At 41.3% G+C, this 20,355-nt stretch overlaps 1 protein-coding gene across 1 annotated transcript in view; it reads right to left on the bottom strand.

The window, feature by feature from the left end:
• Positions 1–1,131: 1,131 nt before the first annotated feature.
• Positions 1,132–20,355, bottom strand: part of LOC114046725 (lipopolysaccharide-binding protein-like) — a 29,441-nt gene continuing 10,217 nt past the window's right edge. Inside the window, exons 6-15 of the mRNA XM_027867179.1 lie at positions 19,395–19,458; positions 18,180–18,271; positions 11,322–11,498; positions 9,314–9,373; positions 7,979–8,146; positions 6,471–6,538; positions 5,307–5,352; positions 4,304–4,367; positions 3,598–3,674; positions 1,132–1,578 (exon numbers count right to left, since the gene is read on the bottom strand). Coding sequence (XP_027722980.1) covers positions 1,534–1,578; positions 3,598–3,674; positions 4,304–4,367; positions 5,307–5,352; positions 6,471–6,538; positions 7,979–8,146; positions 9,314–9,373; positions 11,322–11,498; positions 18,180–18,271; positions 19,395–19,458 — 861 coding nt within the window. The 3' untranslated portion in view covers positions 1,132–1,533. The remainder of the gene's footprint in view (positions 1,579–3,597; positions 3,675–4,303; positions 4,368–5,306; positions 5,353–6,470; positions 6,539–7,978; positions 8,147–9,313; positions 9,374–11,321; positions 11,499–18,179; positions 18,272–19,394; positions 19,459–20,355) is intronic.

Consider the following 20,355-nt stretch of genomic DNA (forward strand, 5'->3'; position numbering starts at 1 on the left):
GCCTATTTACTTATTTCTAGAATATCTACATGGGTTCTGCCATCTAATATCTCATGTGTATTATAAAAACTACATAAAGCATAGAAATTTCAAAAGGGTCAGATAAAGATTAAATATTTTTAAAAAATAATTTACTTACTACCAGCACAGAAAACCTTTTTCTTCTCACCAAAAATATTTTAAGTGAAAGCAATGTGACTGAACATGCTTCATAATTAAAAAAAAATTCTTATGTATATCCTGAGGTAATGAAAACTTGTAAATAATAATTTTGTTAGTATTCTGGAGGTTGAATTAGAGTACACCTCATGAAGCATGCACCCTGGCCACTTCCAGGGAGATATGAAATTAATGATGAGGAAATAGAGTTTTGGGAGGATGAAGCAACCCCTTGGTCTCTATGGCTAAAACAAAGAGATGTATCCCTAAAAGGGGTGGCCACTGAGCCAGAAAGTGCTGTACACTTTAGCCCACTGAATTTAAAATGGAAGAACAAATCCTACTCTTGTTTTCTTTCTTTCTCTCTGGAGTGTGTGATATAGAGCTTCTCTGGGCTTCTCAAGATGGAGAGGAAAGAGGCCCAAACTAGGGTGATGGTTATGCAGAGAAAAGGAAATGGGTATGAATTGTTTTGATTTTGGTTTTCTAGATAGAAACAACGATTTCCCTATCATTTCCCTGAAGGGCCAACAACTCTCTGTGTTGAAGAAGGGAGTTTAGGAGTTTGTACAGCAGGAGAGGGAGGAGTGGGGACATGTCAGCCAAAGATAGAAGAAAGAGAAGTATAGTTATGTTCTCAACAAACCCCACAAATCACCAGGAGTGAAGGATGTCCCTACCTTCTGATTGATTGACCACACACCCCCTGGGGCCATACCAGGGCTCACTTTGGAGACCACTGCTCTAATACAACCCCCTCATTTTGTGGATAAGGGAACAGAAACCCAAAGAGGTTGCCCCAGGTCACAAGGATATCAAGTAACAGAGCTAGGATTCGAATGGAGGGTCCTCCAACTCCAAATATAGTACTTTCTCTCGACACATCAAAACAAAAGATAGACATACCTGAAATGTGTGAACATTGTCTGAGGACAATGTAGGCCAGAACAAGAGTGACACAGTCATTCAGTCTTTTATGGAGTCATTTGTGAGTAGGGGGAGGATTTATTGGATATCCACAAGGAAAGAGGAAGAGTACATGGGCTTAGAAGGAGAGAGGGGAGTAGAACCAAAATGCAAACAGTAGGCAAACTCCAGGAGAAGCTGGTAGTCATGGAGAAAAAGCCAATTCAAACAGAGAAGGGCATGGCAGTGCTAAGAGGGACCAGAGCTTGGAGTCCACAGGCTGAGCCCCAAAGTGACACATCTATCTTCAGCAGATCCATGCCACAGAACAGAACTAGAGAGACCCAGATGATGGGAGAGGGAGCCCAGCTGTGGCCTTCAATTCTTTACCAGAAATGAAGCCTTGGCTGCAGAAAAGCAACCTTCCCCTCTCCATCTGTGACTCCTACTTGTCAGTCCTCTCCCTCTTCAGTTTTTAGTGTACAGAACATTGGCTCCCAAAAGCAGAAAGTCCTAGAGATAAAAGTACAAAGAAGACAAGTGAAAAAGATCATCCTCTGCTTCCCAAAGAGACATTTAATTTAAGGAGAGACAAGTCATTTCCCTTGGGAACCCTTCAGAAATGGAAAGTCCCATTCTAACTAAAATGAAATCAACCCACAGAGGTCATAAATACTCCCCAGACCCTATGATCTTAGTAAAAACACAGCCTCTGTCAGCTTCTTCCCTATTTATCTGTCATTTTACAAATGGATGCCTTTCTGGAAGACCAGCATAATTTTGCTTTCTGTCACCTAAATTTTCTCTCCCAAGCATACAACAGCAAAATTGTGAGCTGCCTGGCATTACACCCCTGCTCCCTGATTCATTTCCCTTCATGCAGAAGAGAATCTATTTCAAAAACTCAAGGCAATGTCAGCTGTTGTTCACTGTTGGATAATAGCAAGTGGAGACCATTTTCATCTTCATCAGCTTCATCATCATCATCATCATCATGGCAGTTTGGTACTATGGAAAGAATTTTGGCTCTAGAGTCAGAGAACCTGGGTATAAATTCAGCTTCTGAGGCTTAGTAGCTGTATGACTTTGGACAATCAAGCAACAAGCATTTATCAAGTGCCAGTTATATAACTGGGTGAGGTGCTGGAGACATAAAGAGAAAAATTTAATCATCCTGGCTCCCAAGGACCTTGTAGTCTATCAAAAGAGTGAAAACCTCCCTGGGGGCCCAGTTTCCTCATCTGTAAAATAAGGGCACTCGACTAATCGATCTCCAAGGTCTCTTCAACTTGATATCATCACCACCCTGAGTCCGCATCCTAAGTTCCTATTAATTACATCCTTCCAAATAGTGTTCCCAACACAACTGAATAATGCCAGGGTTACCTGATTTTTGCAAAAAAGAAGTAAGAATGTATTTGCTGAATTTCCTTTGGGTACTGAGCTCATATTGCCATTTCTCGATCCAGTGGGTCAGATTAGTTCGATAATGGCTACATGGCATGGAGAATTGATCAGTTTTTTTAATTCTCTTTTGAAATAGAGCTATGTGGACTGGCTATTTATATGTTCCGCATTCCTCATATCACTTCTTGTTCATTCTGTCAGTAAAGGAGTCCAGAAGAGCTGAGAAAATGCATCTCCCTACCTTCTTTGCAGAGCTGAGAGGTCAGATTCAAGTTATGTGTTTGGTTTGCTGAACTGCTCTTTCTTTCCTTTATCATTTGTTACAATGGATGGCTTGTTGGAAAGGGGAGGAATATTATTAGAAATAAAGGTGAAAATAAAAGATATGAATATCTTTTCATATCTGGGTACCTCCTCTGTACCGTTGTTGACAGAATGGACTAGGAGTATGGAATATTGCATATAATGTCAAATTTAACTGATAGTGCTTAACTTTGCTGACCTTTCTCCCCATCACCTCCTTATTCATTCTTTATTATAAGGGATGGTTCACCAGTTGAGGGAAGACGGAAGGAAACATTGGGAAACATAGTTTACGTTAACAACAAAAATAAAAAAGGTGCTAATATTTTTTAGAAGTCCAAGGACCCTGGTTTGAAATGGGTTTCAGAAGGGATTTCAAGCTCTATCCCTATCCCTACTTCCTGGGTCCCAATTCAGTTTAAGGTTCTTTTACCGGTCCAGAAGTTCCAGTTCCTAATTCTTGTTACCCATGGGAGACCAGGGAGAATATGCCTCTGAATCTGAGCCACTTGGTGGGGCCAAAGCAGGTGTGGCCCTACCAGAAGACAGGCAGATAGCACCATGGGACACGACTATAAAAATGCATTCAGATCAGTCCCCCAATGCCCCTCTTAACAGCAGCCTAAACATCTGAACTTAATTCTTCCTTGAGATTTCCTGTGCTGCCATTCCCTACACACACACACACACACACACACACACACACACACACCCCACACACCCAATCCCATCTTCTACTCTTGCTCATGGTCCCTGAAAAGGGCCCATCAACCATACCCCTACACACTTCTCCTTCTTAGGGTTCAGCGTCTTCTCACTGACCTGATAAGGTTGAACAAGGAGGTCCTGCAGTTGAATATTTCTTGGCAAAGGGAGAGGAAAACCTATCTCCAGATTTTCTGAAAATTACCACAGAACAGAGAAAGCTGTTACATAGAGAATACAAGAAGGGTAGAGTGATCACCAAGTGTTACATTTGTTCTATAAGGTAAATAGAGCCCACCTCCTATCCACTTTCATACTTCTTCAGAAGTTGTAAGATTTTTATAAGTGTGGGTGTTAGTCCCTCCACCAATGCTGATTACAACCCCTCCAGGTGATAAGCTTCCCCACATTTAACTAAGCTGGCCACTGGGCCCATACTCAAAGCCTTTCTACCTTGGCTAGACACGGAAGAGTCTGTGCTCAGCTTTGCCAGCCTTTGAGATCCCAGTGGATACTCAACACACCAAGGAAGGCATCAGATTTTTCCCAAACCCTTCCCCACTCCCCATGAGGCACTTGGTACTTCTCAAAAGCATTCACATTTATAATCTCAGTGAATGCCACAAATGTTCTGAGAAGAAAGCAAGGCAGGAGGGGTTCCTAAACCCATTTTACAGATGGAGAAACTAATGATTTGCTTAAGGTAAAGTGAGAAGCAGAACAGGGACTTGAACTGAGGTCCCTTGACTCCCTGATCAATCCCCTTTCCACTTTCCCAACCCAAAGCGGACAGACTAAAAAAGTCTTCCTAGCTGCGTCTTACCATTGACAGCAGGTAACAGGGTGCTCATAGCATAGTAATTCAGGATTGCCTGGATTAAGGGTACCTGAGGGAGGCAGGAGATGCAGAATGAGCACACACATGACGTATGAACTGAGCCAAAAGGAACGAAACAGAATCAGGAAAACAACATTGATAATGACAACAACATAAATAGACAAAAAAAAAAAAAAAAAAGAAACCCAACCCTGAAATGGAACACTATGTGATTATGGCTAAATTTGGTCATGAAGAAGGAATGATAGAATGCACCTCCCTCTATTACAGAAGTGAGGGACTGCGATATGAAATACAAACTCAATCGAAATGTTGGTTAGCTTTGGGGAACTGGTTTTTACCCTCTTTTGTTTCTCTTGTTCCTGAGTTTAAATCTGGCCTTAGATACAAGCCCTGCCCTCTCCAGGAAGCTTTCCCAAATCCCTCCACCACATCCTAATTGACTCTGAGCTCCCAAGACACTGATTATCTGCTCCTTCACAAGACCTTTACTGGTCTCCTTACTCAGCAACGATCTCCTCCTTCCAATCCCAGATCTCCCACAACACCTTGTTTCCACCTTTCTAACATTTACCAGTAATGTTGTATATTATAGTTCTCCATATTTGTATTTTGTTCCTTCCTAAACTGTGGAGCTCACTGAGGGCAGGGACCAACCATGTCCTTTCTAAACTCTCGCCCCTTCCCCCCTCACTTTATATTGCTCTGCATACAGTGAGCATTTAATACACATATGCTGAATAAATGAATATATGTGCTCATGTATTCATTTTTAACTATTTATCCTATACTAGTTTATGTTGTTACGTAACTTCTTCCTGCTTGCATGCCCCATCTCCCCAATTAGACTGTGAGGCTGTGGCCCAAAAGGAAAGACTAGATCTCTTCCTCCTGGCTTCCCCGTACCATAACCCAGAACAGAAGCGGGCACTGAAGGGAGCTCAAGAAAGATGTGTAGAATGAATGACAAAGAAAGAATATAACTTACATTGATTGGGCCAATGTCTGAGTGCTTTAGTTCCATGGTAAGTGAACTATGAGAGGAAAGGGAGAAGGATATGAGTTACCTCACAATGTAGGGTTTGCTACTACATGGACTAGCTATGCAATATATGGGTGACCTCCCTGCCCCCACCCCAATCCCACCCCTGCAGAATGCCTGGTAAGGGTGTGTCTGGCATCGTCAGGCCAGAGTGCTTGGAGTTCTAGGAATGAAACTTTCTTGCTCACGTTAGTTCCCGCGTTCCCTGAAGAGTTCTAGACTTTAAGAAAAGGCATCAACACTTGAGGACGGAACAAAGTTAGACATGCTTCAGGCAAAATTAATATTTACTTAGAAAAGTGACCTTGCTTAGAGAAGGTCTTTAACAGGCCTCCATCTGACTGAGGCAACACCCATTCGGTGATTAATGCTAAATAAGAAATGAGGTAGAGAATGGCCTCTTTACCTAATCAAAAAAAAAAAAAAAGTTGCTCTAGGAGTGGAAGATATAGTAGGCACTTAATAAATGTTCATTGATTATTAATTGATTGGTTTCCCCTTGTTAGGGGTCTTCAAAAGAAGGCCAAGTGTGCACTTATCAGGGATACTATAAAGGGATTCCTGTTCAGGTACAACTTAGAGTGGATGCTGTGGGAGGTTCCTTACACACTGAAATTCTAAGATTAGGACCTAGAGTGGTGGAATGAGCCCAAAGAACTTAAATTTCATTAAGTTTTTGCTGGCACTGAACTTGTCCATTCCTTTAGAGGAAATTTCACAGGTTATAAAGTCTTATTGAAAGCATACTTTCTTTTCTTGGAATAGGGACCACCCCAGAAAATCCAGAGTGTTTGACTGCCAAACCCTCCCCTCACTGTCCACCCATCACATCACTCTTAGAAGATATTGAGCTAGAAAACCCCAGAAAGAGCACAGAGGTTGGTGAGACATAAGGGAGGAAGATTACGCTCGTGGTGGGATCAGAAAGACACTAATTTTCTTTCCCACAGTGTGTTGATAGTGGTAACATAATGGAACTATTTACACTGTCAAGTCTCCGCTCCTAGGGGATCAGTCACAATTTTCCACATCAAAGTGTGGAAAATTGAAATTACATGGTTAGGGAATAAAACGAGAGGACCATGAGAAAACCCCTCCCTTGCCTCTTACCTTCCGGGGGTCACAGAGGACACAATTCTGTTGCCATTCACACCTATGGTGGCCCAGACGGTGGTTGTCTAGGAATAAGGAACAAAATTGTTAACACCTACACTTAGCCTGTGAAAAGAAAGCCAGCGCAGGGATCTGGTGAATCCTCTGGGAATGGAACTTAGTGAGAAGGGAGTGGGGCAGATCGTAAAGTAGCATCTGTATAGTCCTAGGAGGTTAGAACTGAAAGGAACCTTAGAATATAGCATAGATATGGATGGAAATAAATAGCTATCTAGATATAAATGATATAGATATATAGAAAAATGAATCAAATCTTAGAACATAGCAAGTCAGGACTGAAAAGAGTATAAGAAGACAGGACTAACTTTTTATATATTTTCACTAACTTTTAACTGAAATTTAGTATTTTCTTCAATTGCTAATTTAAAAAACAGCATGATTCTGAGAAAGGGGTCCACAGCCCTCACCAGACTGCCTAAGGGGTCCATAGCACAAAAGAAGTTAAGAACACACAATCTAGTGTTTTTTATATTTTACAGTATGTTCATTTTACGGCACATTTTACAATATGTTCAGGGACTATTTTGCCTGAGGTCTCAGTAAATTAGTGTTGTAGCCTGGTCTGAAACCTAAGTTAGAATCATTAGATTTGGAACGATGGGAAATGGATTTCGATACTGATTTGACAACTTCCTATATGATCTTGGACAAATCACTTGACTTCCGTGGACTTCAATTTCCTCATCTGTAAAATAGGAGTGCTGAATTAAATGATTCATAAGATCTCTTAAAACTCTAAATCCTGCCAGTAGAGGTCTTGCACCCATCATCTCTGCTGTTGAGGGAGGCTGAGTCTGGGGAATCATATAAGCTGGGGAGGTCTGAGCTTCAGTGGGGCTAAAATTGATGGGGTGTCCACACTAAGTCTGTTGCTAATATGGTGAACAGAGGAGACCGCCTGACAAAGGAGGGTCGAACCAGCCCAGGCCAAAAATGAACAGGTTAAAGGTTTCATGTCAATCAACAGTGGTGCTGTCCCATAAGTGGCTACTACACTCCCAGCCTGAGATAAGAAGAGCCAATCTCAAAACAAACAAAAACTCCTCTAAATCCTATGATCCTATGTATATCAGACCAATGTCTTTTTTCTCTATCATGCTATCTACAGATTAATAATTTTTATGCAAAACTCTTTTTAATATGGCAATATTGTGGGGGGGTGGCTTTCAACAAAATCATAATTAAGGAGGCAAGCATGCCCTGACTTTGCAATTAACCACATGTATGTAATCCAGGTAATTCAGACAAGAAAGGCAAAAATTAGGCACCCCTGTCTACCTGGTAGCAGCTTACCCAAACAACAGGAATGATGCCTAGAAGAAAGTAATTCCAGAAACTTTGCAAACCTGAATCAGTGACAGCGAATGTCACTACCATTGAGGGATGTTCTACACCTAAAGAATTTATGAACCAATCCTTCCCATATTGACTAGCCCCAGACTGACCACACTGAGCAAGAAGAGAGGCACCCGGAGGGAATTGGGTTGGACGACAAAGGCCTGGAGGTCCATCACTGGTGTCAAGGTCACATTTCCTGGACTGAAGACCATGACAGGAGGAGAAGATGTCGTTACCTGAAGTTCCATTGGCATATTGGGATACAGCTTGCCCAACTGCAGAGGTAAGAGAACACATTAAGGGCAGTCAAGGGCAAGAGCAAAGGGAAAGGGATGCATTGCAGGCCTCAGACAAAGTCATCCCCCCAAGTTCTCTAGACAAGTAAGTCTTCAATTTTCATAATCTTTTGAAGCAAAATAATAATATCACACCTTCAACTATATCAGCCCATATCCCAAGATTAAGCTACTGGTAATGGGAAGGTAAAGAAAAAGAGAATTAGAATTTATATAGTGACTGCTTTGTGCCAGGCACTATACTAAATGCTTTACAAATATTATCTCAATATATCCCTGCAAGGTAGATACTGTTACTTTCCCCATTTTGCAGTTGAGGAAACTGAGGCAGACAGTGAATGACTTGCCAAGGGTCACACAGCTGGATTTGAACTCAGGTCTTCCTGACTCCAGGCCCAGCTCTTTATCCACTATACCATCTAGCTGCTAATTCTTAGTAGTAGACAAAGAAAAAAAATTAGAATTAGTATTCACATCTTCCTATCAATGTCTATCTGTTATGTTTACTCTAAAGTCAACCTTGGTCACATTAGTCAAGAGAATTGAGTAGAGTTTGCTCTTGTCCAAGGACTTGCATCCCGATGCCAGCTTTACTACTTACCATATGAGTGACCTTAGGTAATCCACTTAATTTCTCAGGACCCTAGTTTCCTCATTTATGAAATGAGGGGATTAGACTGAATGAGCTCAAAAGCGGTTTCCAGCTCTACATCTATAAAGTGCTTTACTGGAAATTAATTTGTTTCAACAATAGCCTATACCCACAGAACTATGGTTGCCCAGGAGGCAGTGGATAGAGTACTGGGCCTGAAGTCAGGAAGACTCATCTTCCTGAGTTCAAATCTGACCTCAGATGCTTACTAGCTGTGTGACCCTGAGCAAGTCATTTAACCCTGTTTGCCTCAGTTCCTCATCTATAAAATGGACGGGAAAAGGAAATGGCAAACCACTCCAGTATCTTTGCCAAGAAAACCCCAAATGGGGATCTGAAAAGTCAGACATGACTGAAAAATGACTGACCTGAAGGAGGCTAAAGGACTTTCTTTCTTTCTGGGACCACTGAAGGTTTGAAAGGAAATGGAATTGTTTTGAGATTACATGAGTTTGTCTTACTCCTTTTGAAAATTAGTAGAGGGCGGATCTTACCTGAGGGACCAGAGCTCGGAAAGAGGAGGTGATCAGTCGGATTCGGAAACTGGATGGGATCTGGACCAAAAGAAGCATAATAGAAGTTAGAATCGGTGCAGAACTCAGAGCACTCCTGCTAAGAAGGCAAGATCGTCAGTTGGCTAGAGTGGAAGGACTTGAAATGGGCTGATGGTTAGCAGCCTACCTTTCTCCCTGCAACCAGTGAGTGTTGCTGTGGTAACTGGGGAACAGCATCGAAATTAAGGAAAGGGAAGGGACTCCCCACCAAAATCCAACATGTTCCCAACCCCCATCTTGACTTCCTGGTTGACTTTCTTAAAGGAGATAGATGGTCTAGAGAAAGATATATTTTCATGAGTATATAGGCAACTTTCTTTGCAGTTGATATACAGCCCTGGAGTTTATTGTGAGCAATATTGTGAGGAAGTCTTTATAAGACATTCCTTCTGAGAAGCCCTAAAGACAAGACACCAAAGGCCTTCTCCCTCAGCTTCCCTGTCATCCTCTACCCCATCCTTAGGCTTCTGGATAAGGTGAGATTTTCTCTGTGAAAAAATATAAGGCCCTTATGCTACTACCCCTTTCTTAGGAAAATGTTGGGAATAATTTCCCAGAGACCATAAAGAGCCTATTCCAGAATTTTGACTAGCCAGGTTCACCCCACCTTGAAGGTCTCCATAGCCCCTACCCCAACTCAAATTCACCTTCTTACCCCAATCCATAGTGATCACAGAATCCTAGAACCTCAAAGATATAAAGGAATTTCATCTAGTTCAACCCCTGCCTGATCCATGCGTTTATGTATATATAGCGCTCTCTCTCTCTCTCTCTCTCTCTCTCTCTCTCCTCCCAAGATAGTATGTAGGACTGACTATCCAATTCACCCACAACATAGGAACCATGGACTGACCTGGATGAGGGAAAGAACTACCTTCCCCTCTTTTAAGTCACGTGACCCTGAGAAACAGGCATGGGGTTTTGTTTAGTTTAATTTGTCCTTTTCAGTTCTAGCTGCAGGCAGTGGAATTCCTGGATCTGTACTCAAGCCATGGTGATCTTAGAGACAGGATTCCAGGCTGAGTATTGTAGCTGACCCAACAAGGAAGCTTGAGAAGCCAGGCTTACTGGAACTCAGACCCAAGGAGAGCTTTGGACTTGGAATATAGTGGGATTAAGCTATATAGGATCTGGGTTAAGCTATGAACCTAATCCCCCTAACCCTGCTCAGATAGTGGGGTGGTACAAGAATACACTCCCACATATTGAGACTCTCTCAACCCTTTTAAGAGTACCAGTGAACCCCAGGGAAGGGGTGCAATGTAACATACATGGTCTTCAGGGGGTCACTGTTACTTGTATTTTGTATGTACATAGTTATTTGCTTATTGTCTTCCCCATTAGAATGTGAGCCCTCCATGGTCAGGGACTGTTTTTTCCTTTCTCTATCTCTCCAATACTTAGGAAAATGCCTCATAGTAAGTGTTTAATAAATGCTCATTGACCCAATTGATTTTTGTACTTTCCCTTCCCCCTTGAACTGTAAGCTCTTTGAACGATTTATACTATAACATTAATATTGTAAAAATGAGCAATTTTGCAAGACTTAAGTACAGTAGACAAACAATGACAAGCCACGATCCCAGAGGACCAGTGATGCACCTTCTGACACACAGGGGATGGACTCAAGAGAAATAAGGAGACATATTGTTGTTGTTGTTCATGGCCTATATAGAAATCTGTTTTCCTTGAGTTGGAGAAAGGGGAGGGAGAAAATATAATTTCCTGATAACTGGAGAGAAAAAAACCCAAAAACTAAGAATGCAAAGTGCTCCGGAGCCAATGTCTTATCTATCTTTGTTTCTTCCAGATCTGTAATTCTAGGAATTCTATAAATGCTGTTCCTTGGTGCTGATGGAAGGATAGTGGGACTTTAGTCCCAATACAATCAAACTCTAGTTGTACCTTCTGCCTCCAGAGGTCACTTCCTCCAAACCTCCTTCCTTACCATGTCATCTGTGATGGTGTAGTTCAAGGTCCCTGCCTCCCAGTAAACTTGACTAGCAGTATTGAAGACGCTATCAGAAATTCCAAAGTAAACCATGAGGTCGTGGTCTTCAGGGAGGTTCATAGCAGGAGGTTCAAAGGGAACAGGGGATTGATGACTTTGCCTGAAAAACTCACCCTGCAGAAAGAAATATCATTAGCCAAGGGCTCTTGCCTAAAAACAGAATGTACCTAAATCAAGCCCAGAAATCAGCTTTCTAAGGTCATACGAATACACAGAGTAGGTGGTCACCCATATGGTGTGATATGAAGGTTGCCTTAAATGACTGGCAAACTCTCTGCAAATTCTCCTTCCCTAGTGGCCTGGAACTCTAACCATTAGAGATCCATTCCTTTATGCTAAAGTGTAGTCCTGCTGTCTCAAAGCTTCAGTTTTCTCTTCTATAAAATAGAATTTGAACTGTCCACCTCACAGGGTGAGGCAGTGAGGAAAATGTTTCATAAATCTTAAAATGCTACAGAAATGTAAGTTATTATTGTTGATATGTCCTGAATAAATGCAACCATCCCTAGAGATCATTACATACCTAGTTACAGCATACAGGTAGATACTTTCTCATACTCATAAGGTCAGAACTGCCTGGAAAATAATTCATTTATGCAGTGCTTTGAGACTTACAAAGTCTTTTCTTCCTAACAACTCTATGACATAAGTAGTGCTAGAACCTTTTACAGATAAGGAAACTGAGGCTAACAGAAGCCAATTGCCTTGCTCATCACATAGCTAGTATGTTCTGGAGCTAGGATAGGACCAAAGTCTTCTGACATCACTTCCAGTGCCATTTCCTCATACCTCAGCTCCTGGGACCCTGAAGATGGGAAGACCCTGGGGTTACAAGTGATATCTGAAAAGCCACCAAGGATCTTGACCTTCTCTGGACCCATGACCACAGAACAAGTCAGTGAGCAAGTGAGGAAGTCTATAACCCAGGTCTCCCAGCTCCCAGGGTGGCTGCATACCTCAAAGGTTGTGATGTGCTCTGGGGCAGAGCTGATGAGAGATAGAGTCTCCCAGAGTGGAGAGCACCTAAAGATGGAATGGCCTCAGAAGTCTCCTTGTCCAACTCATACCTAAATCATGAATCCCATCTTCATCATTCTTAACAGATATATGATGTATATAACTTGATCTATTTCTTTTGTCTTGCTTCTTTTTCTTAAAGTTAATATGTAAACTGACATTTTTCTTAAAGTTAATATGTAAACATATAAAAATTCAATTCAACAAACACTGAAAATTCATTGTAAACATGTAAATTTCAATTCAGCAGATATTTGTGTGCAAGATTCCATGTGAGGTATTAGGGATAAATCAAAACTTATCAGTCCCTCCCTCGAAGGAATTTATTTTTATTGGGGATGAGGGAGAAAGGATGCAATGTAAACACAGATAAATATGATAGGTGTAGGGATTGAAGAGGGCAGCTAGGTGGCACAGCGGGTAGAACATTGGGCTTAGGATCTTCATTAGTTCGAATCAGGCCTTAGACATTTATTAGCTGTGTGACCCTGGGCAAGTAGTTAAGTGACTACTTAACCCTGTTTGCCTCAGTTTCTCACCAATAAAATGAGCTGGAGAAGGAAATGGCAAACTACTCCATTATCTTTTCCAAGAAAACCCAAAAAATGGAGTCACAGAGAGTCAGACATGACTGAAATGCCTGAACAACAACAACAGATTGGTGAGACCAAGTGCACTCAGAATATTTGAGAGCACCAAGGGCCAGATGGATTAAGAAAAGCTTTACACACAGAGAGAGATACTTGGGCTTTGACTTTAAGGAATATGCTATGATTTAGAAGAGCAATAATAAAAGAGGGAAGGCATTGCAAGTAGAAAGGAAGGCTTATGTGGGGGAGAAGATGGGATGTTAGGTTTGGGCAATCACCAAGAACTCAGTTTGGCTAAAGTGTAGAATGCATGAAGGGGAATAGTATAAAGTAAGTCTGGAATGTTAGTTAGTGTCTAGATTACAGATTTCAGGACATCTTAAATGTCAAGTGAACGAATTTTTATTTAGTGTGGGATCATAGATCTTGAACTAGAAGTGACCCCAGAAGTAATCCAGTCTAATGCCTTCATTTTACAGATTGGAAAACAGACCCAGGGAAGTTCAGTGCTTTGCCCCAGGTCACATAACTAGGAAGCATCAGAGGAGGCATGTGAACCCAAAACCTGTGACTTCAAAGTCAGGCCTCTTTACATTGTAATTTTATTAAATCAATATTTCAATCACTGTCTTTAAAATGGTTCTATTTTATAGACAAAGACATTACTGACTCTCTCTCTCTATTCACATCTAGGAAAACAAAAAATTTTCATAGCTGGAATCTACATATTTTCAAAATGTTTCATCCACATTATCTCTTTTGAGCCTTTACCACAATCCTAAGAGGGAAGCACTATAGTACAGATACTATTATGCCCATTTTACAGATGAGGAAATAGAACAATTAAGTGACTTGCCTGAGGTCGTATAGCAAGGGGGAATAAAGGATAAAATTCAAACTTTGTTTTTTGTTGTTTTTTTTTTTTACTCCAAATCCAATACATAGAAATCCTATGCTACCCAAATCAGACACCACTGTCTGCCTATTGGCAGAAAATTGGAGAAAAAACCTGAGAAAATTAGAATTGAGTTTGAGTTCTAGCTATATATAACCTATTAGGTATGTGACCTTGGGTGAGTCACTTACTGCCTACAAGGCTGTTTCCCCCATGCCTTGAGCAGATTCTCCCACTACTACCACCACCTGATATCCTCCCTAATTTCTTGATTAAGTCTTTATTATCCTTCAAGACTCAGTGCAGATGTTACCTCTTTCATGATGCCTTCCCTAACTCACCTAGTTTGACCTTTCCTATGTACATAATTACATCCTAATGTATTCTGGTTAAACATGTCTCATCTCCCTGCTATTCAAGGCCTTGAGGTGGCTGCCAGATTTCCAGGCCTAACTCACATCCTGGGAGTTCCCCCACACCTGGCTGTGCCCACTCTGACTGGGCACCACTAGGCTAGTAGCAGATATCTGTGTGTGTTCTCTAGGAGGTATGCTGGGTCATGACTTCAGAACACTCACAGTGAAGCATGTCTGACCCCCTCAGCAAAGAGGGAATATATTATGGTTATAGAATGAGGGATACTCTTAAAGACACGGCAACCGTGCTTATTTGATATGAGAAGGGATTTTTGAAGCAGCTAGGTAGCACAATGGATAGAGTGCTGGACCTGGAGTCAAGAAGATCTAAGTTCAAATCCAGCCTCCCCTTATTATCTATGTAGCAAATTAGCTAATATTTGTAAAGTGCTTAGCATAGTGTCTGGCACAGAGAAGGTGTTCGTTCCCTTTCATTGTTCATTGTACAACCCTGGACAATTCATTTATTCTCTGTCTGACTTAGTTTCTTCATCTGTAAAATAGGGATAATAGCAGCACCTACTTTCCCTGTTTATTATGAAGATTAAACGAGATAGGGGGCAGAGCCAAGATGGCAGAATAAAAGCAATGACTTGTTTGAGCTCTCCCCCAAACCCTCCAAATACCTGTAAAAAAATGGCTCTAAACAAATTCTAAAGCAGCAGAACCCACAAAAAAAACAGAGTAAAACAAATTTCCAGCCCAAGACAGCCTGGATGGTTGATCAGAAAGGTATATCGCCCCAGGCCAGGAGAGGAGCGCAGTTTGGCATGAGCACGCAGGCCACAGCAACCCTAGAGCAGGCCTCAGAGGACTGAATCTCGGGCAGCTGTGGTGGTTTCCAGACTTCTCAACCCAGGAATGCCAAAGACAACATGGAAGGTCAGTGGGAAAAGTCTGTGACTGCAGTGAGAGAGGAGCTAGGTCTCAGGCACAAGTCTCAAGCGTGGCCTAGAGCAGTGACTGTTTGCTGAGCTTCTGGCCCACAAACTGAGGGGGAGTCAAGTGGCTGATCAGAGGGGGATTGCAAGGATCTCTTTGCCAGTGCTGAGGCAGGAATCTCTTGCTTTGCCCATGCTTGGATCTGGGTCACAGTTCTGAGGGGCAGTCCTGGGGCGAGGAGCACTGGCGTGGTAGAGAGAAAACACCTCGCTCGCCCCTTATCATACCACCTTGGAAGAAGTGAAAACGTACAGGTCCCTAGAAGTATCTCTGAAAACAGCTGTACAAACCTCCAAAGCTTGGGACAGTACACTCTTCACACTGGAAGCAGACATTTACCTTAACAAAGAGTTTAAAACTCAAGTAATTGGCCAGGATCATGAGTAAGCAGCACAAAAAGAGTCAGACTATATTGTCTTACTTTGGTGACAAAGAAGATCAAAACATACAACCAGAAGAAGACAACAAAGCCAAAGCTCCTACATCCAAAACCTCTAAGAAAAATATGAATCAGTTCCAGGCCTTGGAGGAGCTCAAAAGGGATTTTGAGAAGCAAGTAAGAGAAGTAGAGGAAAAACTGAGAGTGATGCAAGAAAATCATGAAAAACAAGTCAACAGCTTGCTAAAGGAGACCCAAAAAAAAAATACTGAAGAAAATAAGACCTTAAAAAATAGCCTAACCCAAATGGCAAAAGAGGTCCAAAAAGCCAATGTGGAGAAGAATACCCTAAAGAGCAAAATTGGCCAAATGGAAAAGGAAGTCCAAAAAATTACTGAAGAAAATACTTCCTTAAAAATTAGAATGGAGAAATTGGAAGCTAGTGACTTTATGAGAAATCAAGACACTGTAAAACAAATCCAAAAGAATGAAAAATTAGAAAACAATGTGAAATATCTCATTGGAAAAACAACTGACCTGGAAAATAGATCCAGGAGAGAGAATTTCAAAATTATTGGACTATCTGAAAGCCATGATCAAAAAAGAGCCTAGACATCATCTTTCAAGAAATTATCAAGGAAAACTGCCCTGATATTTTAGAACCAGAGGGCAAAATAGAAATGGAAAGAATCCCTACCGATCTCCTCCTGAAAGAGATCCCCAAAGGAAAACTCCTAGGAATATTATAGCCAAATTCCAGAGTTCCTAGGTCAATGAGAAAATATTACAAGTAGCCAGAAAGAAACAATTCAAGTATTGTGGAAACACAATCAGGATAACAAAAGATTTAGCTGCTTCTACATTAAGGGACCGCAAGGCATGGAATATAATATTCTGGAGAGCAAAGGAGATAGGATTACAACCAAGAATCACCTACCCAGCAAAACTGAGTATAATCCTGCAGGGGAAAAAATGATCATTCAGTGAAATAGAGGACTTTAAAGCATTCTTGATGAAAAGAGCTGAATAGAAAATTTGATTTTCAAATACAAGACTCGAGTGGAACATGAAGAGGTAAGCAGGAAAGAGAAAATCATAAGAGATTTATTAAGGTTGAACTGTTTACATTCCTGCATGGAAAGATGATATTTGTAACTTGTGAGACCTTTGCCAGTATTAGGGTAGTTGGAGGGGAAAAAATTATATATACCTATATATAGATATAGATAGACAGATAGATAGAGGGCACAGGGTGAGTTGAAGATGAAGTGATCGTATCTGGAGAATAAAATTAAGGGGTGAGAGAGGATTATACTAGGAGAAGGAGAAAGGGAGAGGTAGAATGGGATAAATTATCCCACAAAAAAAAAAGCAGAAAAGAAAAAGCTCTTACAGTGGAGGTGAAATGGGGGAGGGTGAGAGGGAATGAGTGAATCTTATTCTCATAGGATTTGACTTGAGGACGGAATAACATACACACTCAATTGGATGTGGAAATCTGTTTTGACCTACAGGAAAATAGGGGGGGAAGGGGACAAGAGAATAGGGTGATGATAGAGAGGAGGGCAGATTGGGAAAGGTGGTTATCAGAAGCAAATACTTCTGAGAAGGAACAGGGTCAAAAGAAAGAATAGAATAAATGGGGGGGCAGGATAGGATTAAGGGAAATAGAGTTCGTTTTTCACAGTATGTCTACTATGGGAGTGTTTTGTATAACTGCACATGTATAATCTATATTGAGTTGCTTGCCTTTTCAATGAGGGTGGGTGGGGTGGGAGGAAGGGAGAAAATTTAGAACCCAAAGTTTAAAAGACACATGTTTTAAAAAAATGTTTTCACATGCAACTGGGAAATAAGAAATACAGGAAATGGGGTACAGAAATCCATCCTGCCCTACAAGAAAATTGAAGGGGAAGGGCATAAGAGAAGGGGGGGGAGAGATAGAAGGGAAGGCAGACTAGGGGAAGGGGTATAGAATGCATGTCATCTTGGGGTGGGAGGAGGGGTGAGACAGGGTGAAAATTTGGAACTCAAAATCTTGTGGAAGTAAATGTTGAAAATAAAAAAATAAATAAAAATTACCATTAAAAAAAAACAAGAAAATTAAGAAAAATAAGAAAAAAGACAATTAAAAAAATAAAAAAAATTAAATGAGATAGCATATTACAGTGTTTTATATGCCTTAAAGTACTATATAAATGCTATCATCATCATCATCATTTTTGGAGAGTCTTTGGTAAATAACCAAGATGTAAAAAAGAACATAACAAAACTCATATTTGGAAAGCAGAAAACAGTAAGGGGATCTTGAAAAGGATAGGAAGTGAGGCATAAAGACCATGTCTCCTGTCTCCCCTTACAGTGCCTAGTTCCAGAGTCTGCATACTGCAGGTCCTCAGTCAATGATTCAGACTGAGCGATGGATAGCAAGACAGCCTGGTAACTGGGGAAATGATTTCTCCAGCCATGCTCTTTGAGCAGAACAGGTCCAATATTCAGGAGGCTTCTCATACCACCTTAGCTTCTCAAAGTCTGCTTTGAGAAAGGGCTCCTCACCTTAAAGGGTGTGTCCAAACTGTAACATGTGGCCTGGGGTGGCCCAACCAGGGCATAATCCATGCCGGCAATGTTGTCAATCTTGACTATGACTAGAAACCAAGAAAGAGAAACATAATTAGGGTCTACCTCTTAACTCACAGCATTCTAGTGTGTTGTGTCTGACTTGTGGGTCCCACAAGTCCCACATAGAGCTTAGATGATCCCTATTGCGTCAAAAGTGGTCAATGTATCACCAACACTCTAGTCCCCCATTCTGTATATTATCTCTGGAAACTTTATAGCATCATAGACAGATATATTAGCTGTCTATCCTAATCACCTGCTCCTCCAGGCCTAGCTGCTCAGGATATGATGGTTCTATCTTAAACCATATGACAGAGAAGAGTCTTCATTGACCACTTCTGTTTAGGAATAGCTAGGTGCTAATTCCTCCTTGAAGCCTTTCCTGACTCCTCTTGAGGAAATCAACCTCTCTATCAGAGTTGAGGGCATGCCCTTCCTTCCCTTCAATGAAAGGGTAGGGGATTATGGGTATGGAATATTGCATATACTCTCAAATGTGATTGATGCTTTGGTCAATTTTGCCAAACTTTTTTTTTCTTTATTTTTTTGTCTCTTTTTCTTTTTAAATTTGTTTATATTTACCTATGTGCAGAGAAGAAATATATAATACTTGATAGAGAGCTAGTCTTGAAGCCAGGAAAGTCTAGTTGTGAGTCTTGCCTGTTACACGTACTGGCTGTGTGACTGCAAATAAGCCACTTAACCTCTCAGTGATCTCAGCAACTCTCTAAGGCCCTAAGTTTTAGGGAAGGTGCTGGCCTGCACTGGTAGAGGGAGTTTCCTTATTCAGAAGCCTCCTATATCAATGAAATCGCAGGCCCAGTTCTTGTCTCTATCATGTAGTCCTAGATCCCATGACCTTTCGAAAGGACCTCCCTTCCTGCCCAGGTTTAGAAGAGATATTATAATCAATGAGTTTCCAATCAATGAGCAGGAGAATTGAGCTCATTATTTAAGCCAAACATAAATAGGAAGAGAAATCTGGTGTGATTTAATTCCCAAATACATTCTAAATAAGCTTTGTATCCTTCAAGGTTTATTTCATCTGTGCCCCAACCTCCATCAAGGATAACTTGAAGCGTGGCACTGTATCCTCCACTTCTTGCATGGAATCCAAAAATAGTCTGTGGAATCAAGCTAGATCCATACCTGGGAGACTGTGAAGATAGGGTTGGAGGTCTGAAGCAACTGACTTCTTGACTATCTCGCAGATCTAAGGAAAGTGAAACAGGTCACAGAATCAGAAGCAGCTGCGGGGAAGTATCTAGAGATTTGTCCTGGGAGCAAGAGGCTAGGGCTCAAGGCCTGCCCTTGACATGTATTGACCATGTAATCCTGGCTAAGTTATGCAACCTCTCAGTGCTTATTATGAGGTGAAGAGAAGGGGGCAGCCTGCGTGATTAGAGGGACTTTCCTCATCTGGGAGTTCCCCATAACAATGAAACCATAGATCCAAATCCGATCAGAGAGCCAGAGATGATTAGAACCTGAAGGGACCTTAGGGTCCAACTCCCTCACTCTACAAATGGGGTAACTGAGGCCCAGCAAAGGAAAGTAATTTGCCCAAGTTCATTCACATGGTATGTTATCTGTATAACTGGGACTGGAATCCAAATCTTCTTACTCCCTTTGCAGAGTTCTTTCTACTACAATTCTGATCCATCCTTTTCAGCCCTTTGCCCTCCCTAATAGTATTTTCTTTCTTTTTTTAAAAGACTATTTTAGGGACAGCTAGGTGGCCCAGTGGATAGAGCACCGGCCCTGAAGTCAGGAAGACCTGAGTTCAAATCTGGCCTCAGACCAAATACTTGACGCGTATTAGCTGTGTGACCTCGGGCAAGTCACTTAACCCCAATTGCCTAAAAAAAATAAAATAAAAGAGTATTTTATTTTTTCCCAATTATAGATAAAGACAATTTTTAACATTCTTTTTTAAAAAATTTGGTTATTTTCTTAGAGCAATGCTGAGAGACAGTGACTGAGGTATTGGCCCCCAGTTCCAATGAGTGGCATAAAGAATTCTAGCCTAAGCCTACTCATATCCCTGCCCATCTCTGTCCTTTACTAAGAGGCAGCAGTGGAAGGGAAAGCATGTGGCAACTGTGAGGGA

This window comes from Vombatus ursinus, unplaced genomic scaffold, assembly GCF_900497805.2.
Source record: "Vombatus ursinus unplaced genomic scaffold, bare-nosed wombat genome assembly UNPS02014785.1, whole genome shotgun sequence".
NCBI classification, from domain to species: domain Eukaryota; kingdom Metazoa; phylum Chordata; class Mammalia; order Diprotodontia; family Vombatidae; genus Vombatus; species Vombatus ursinus.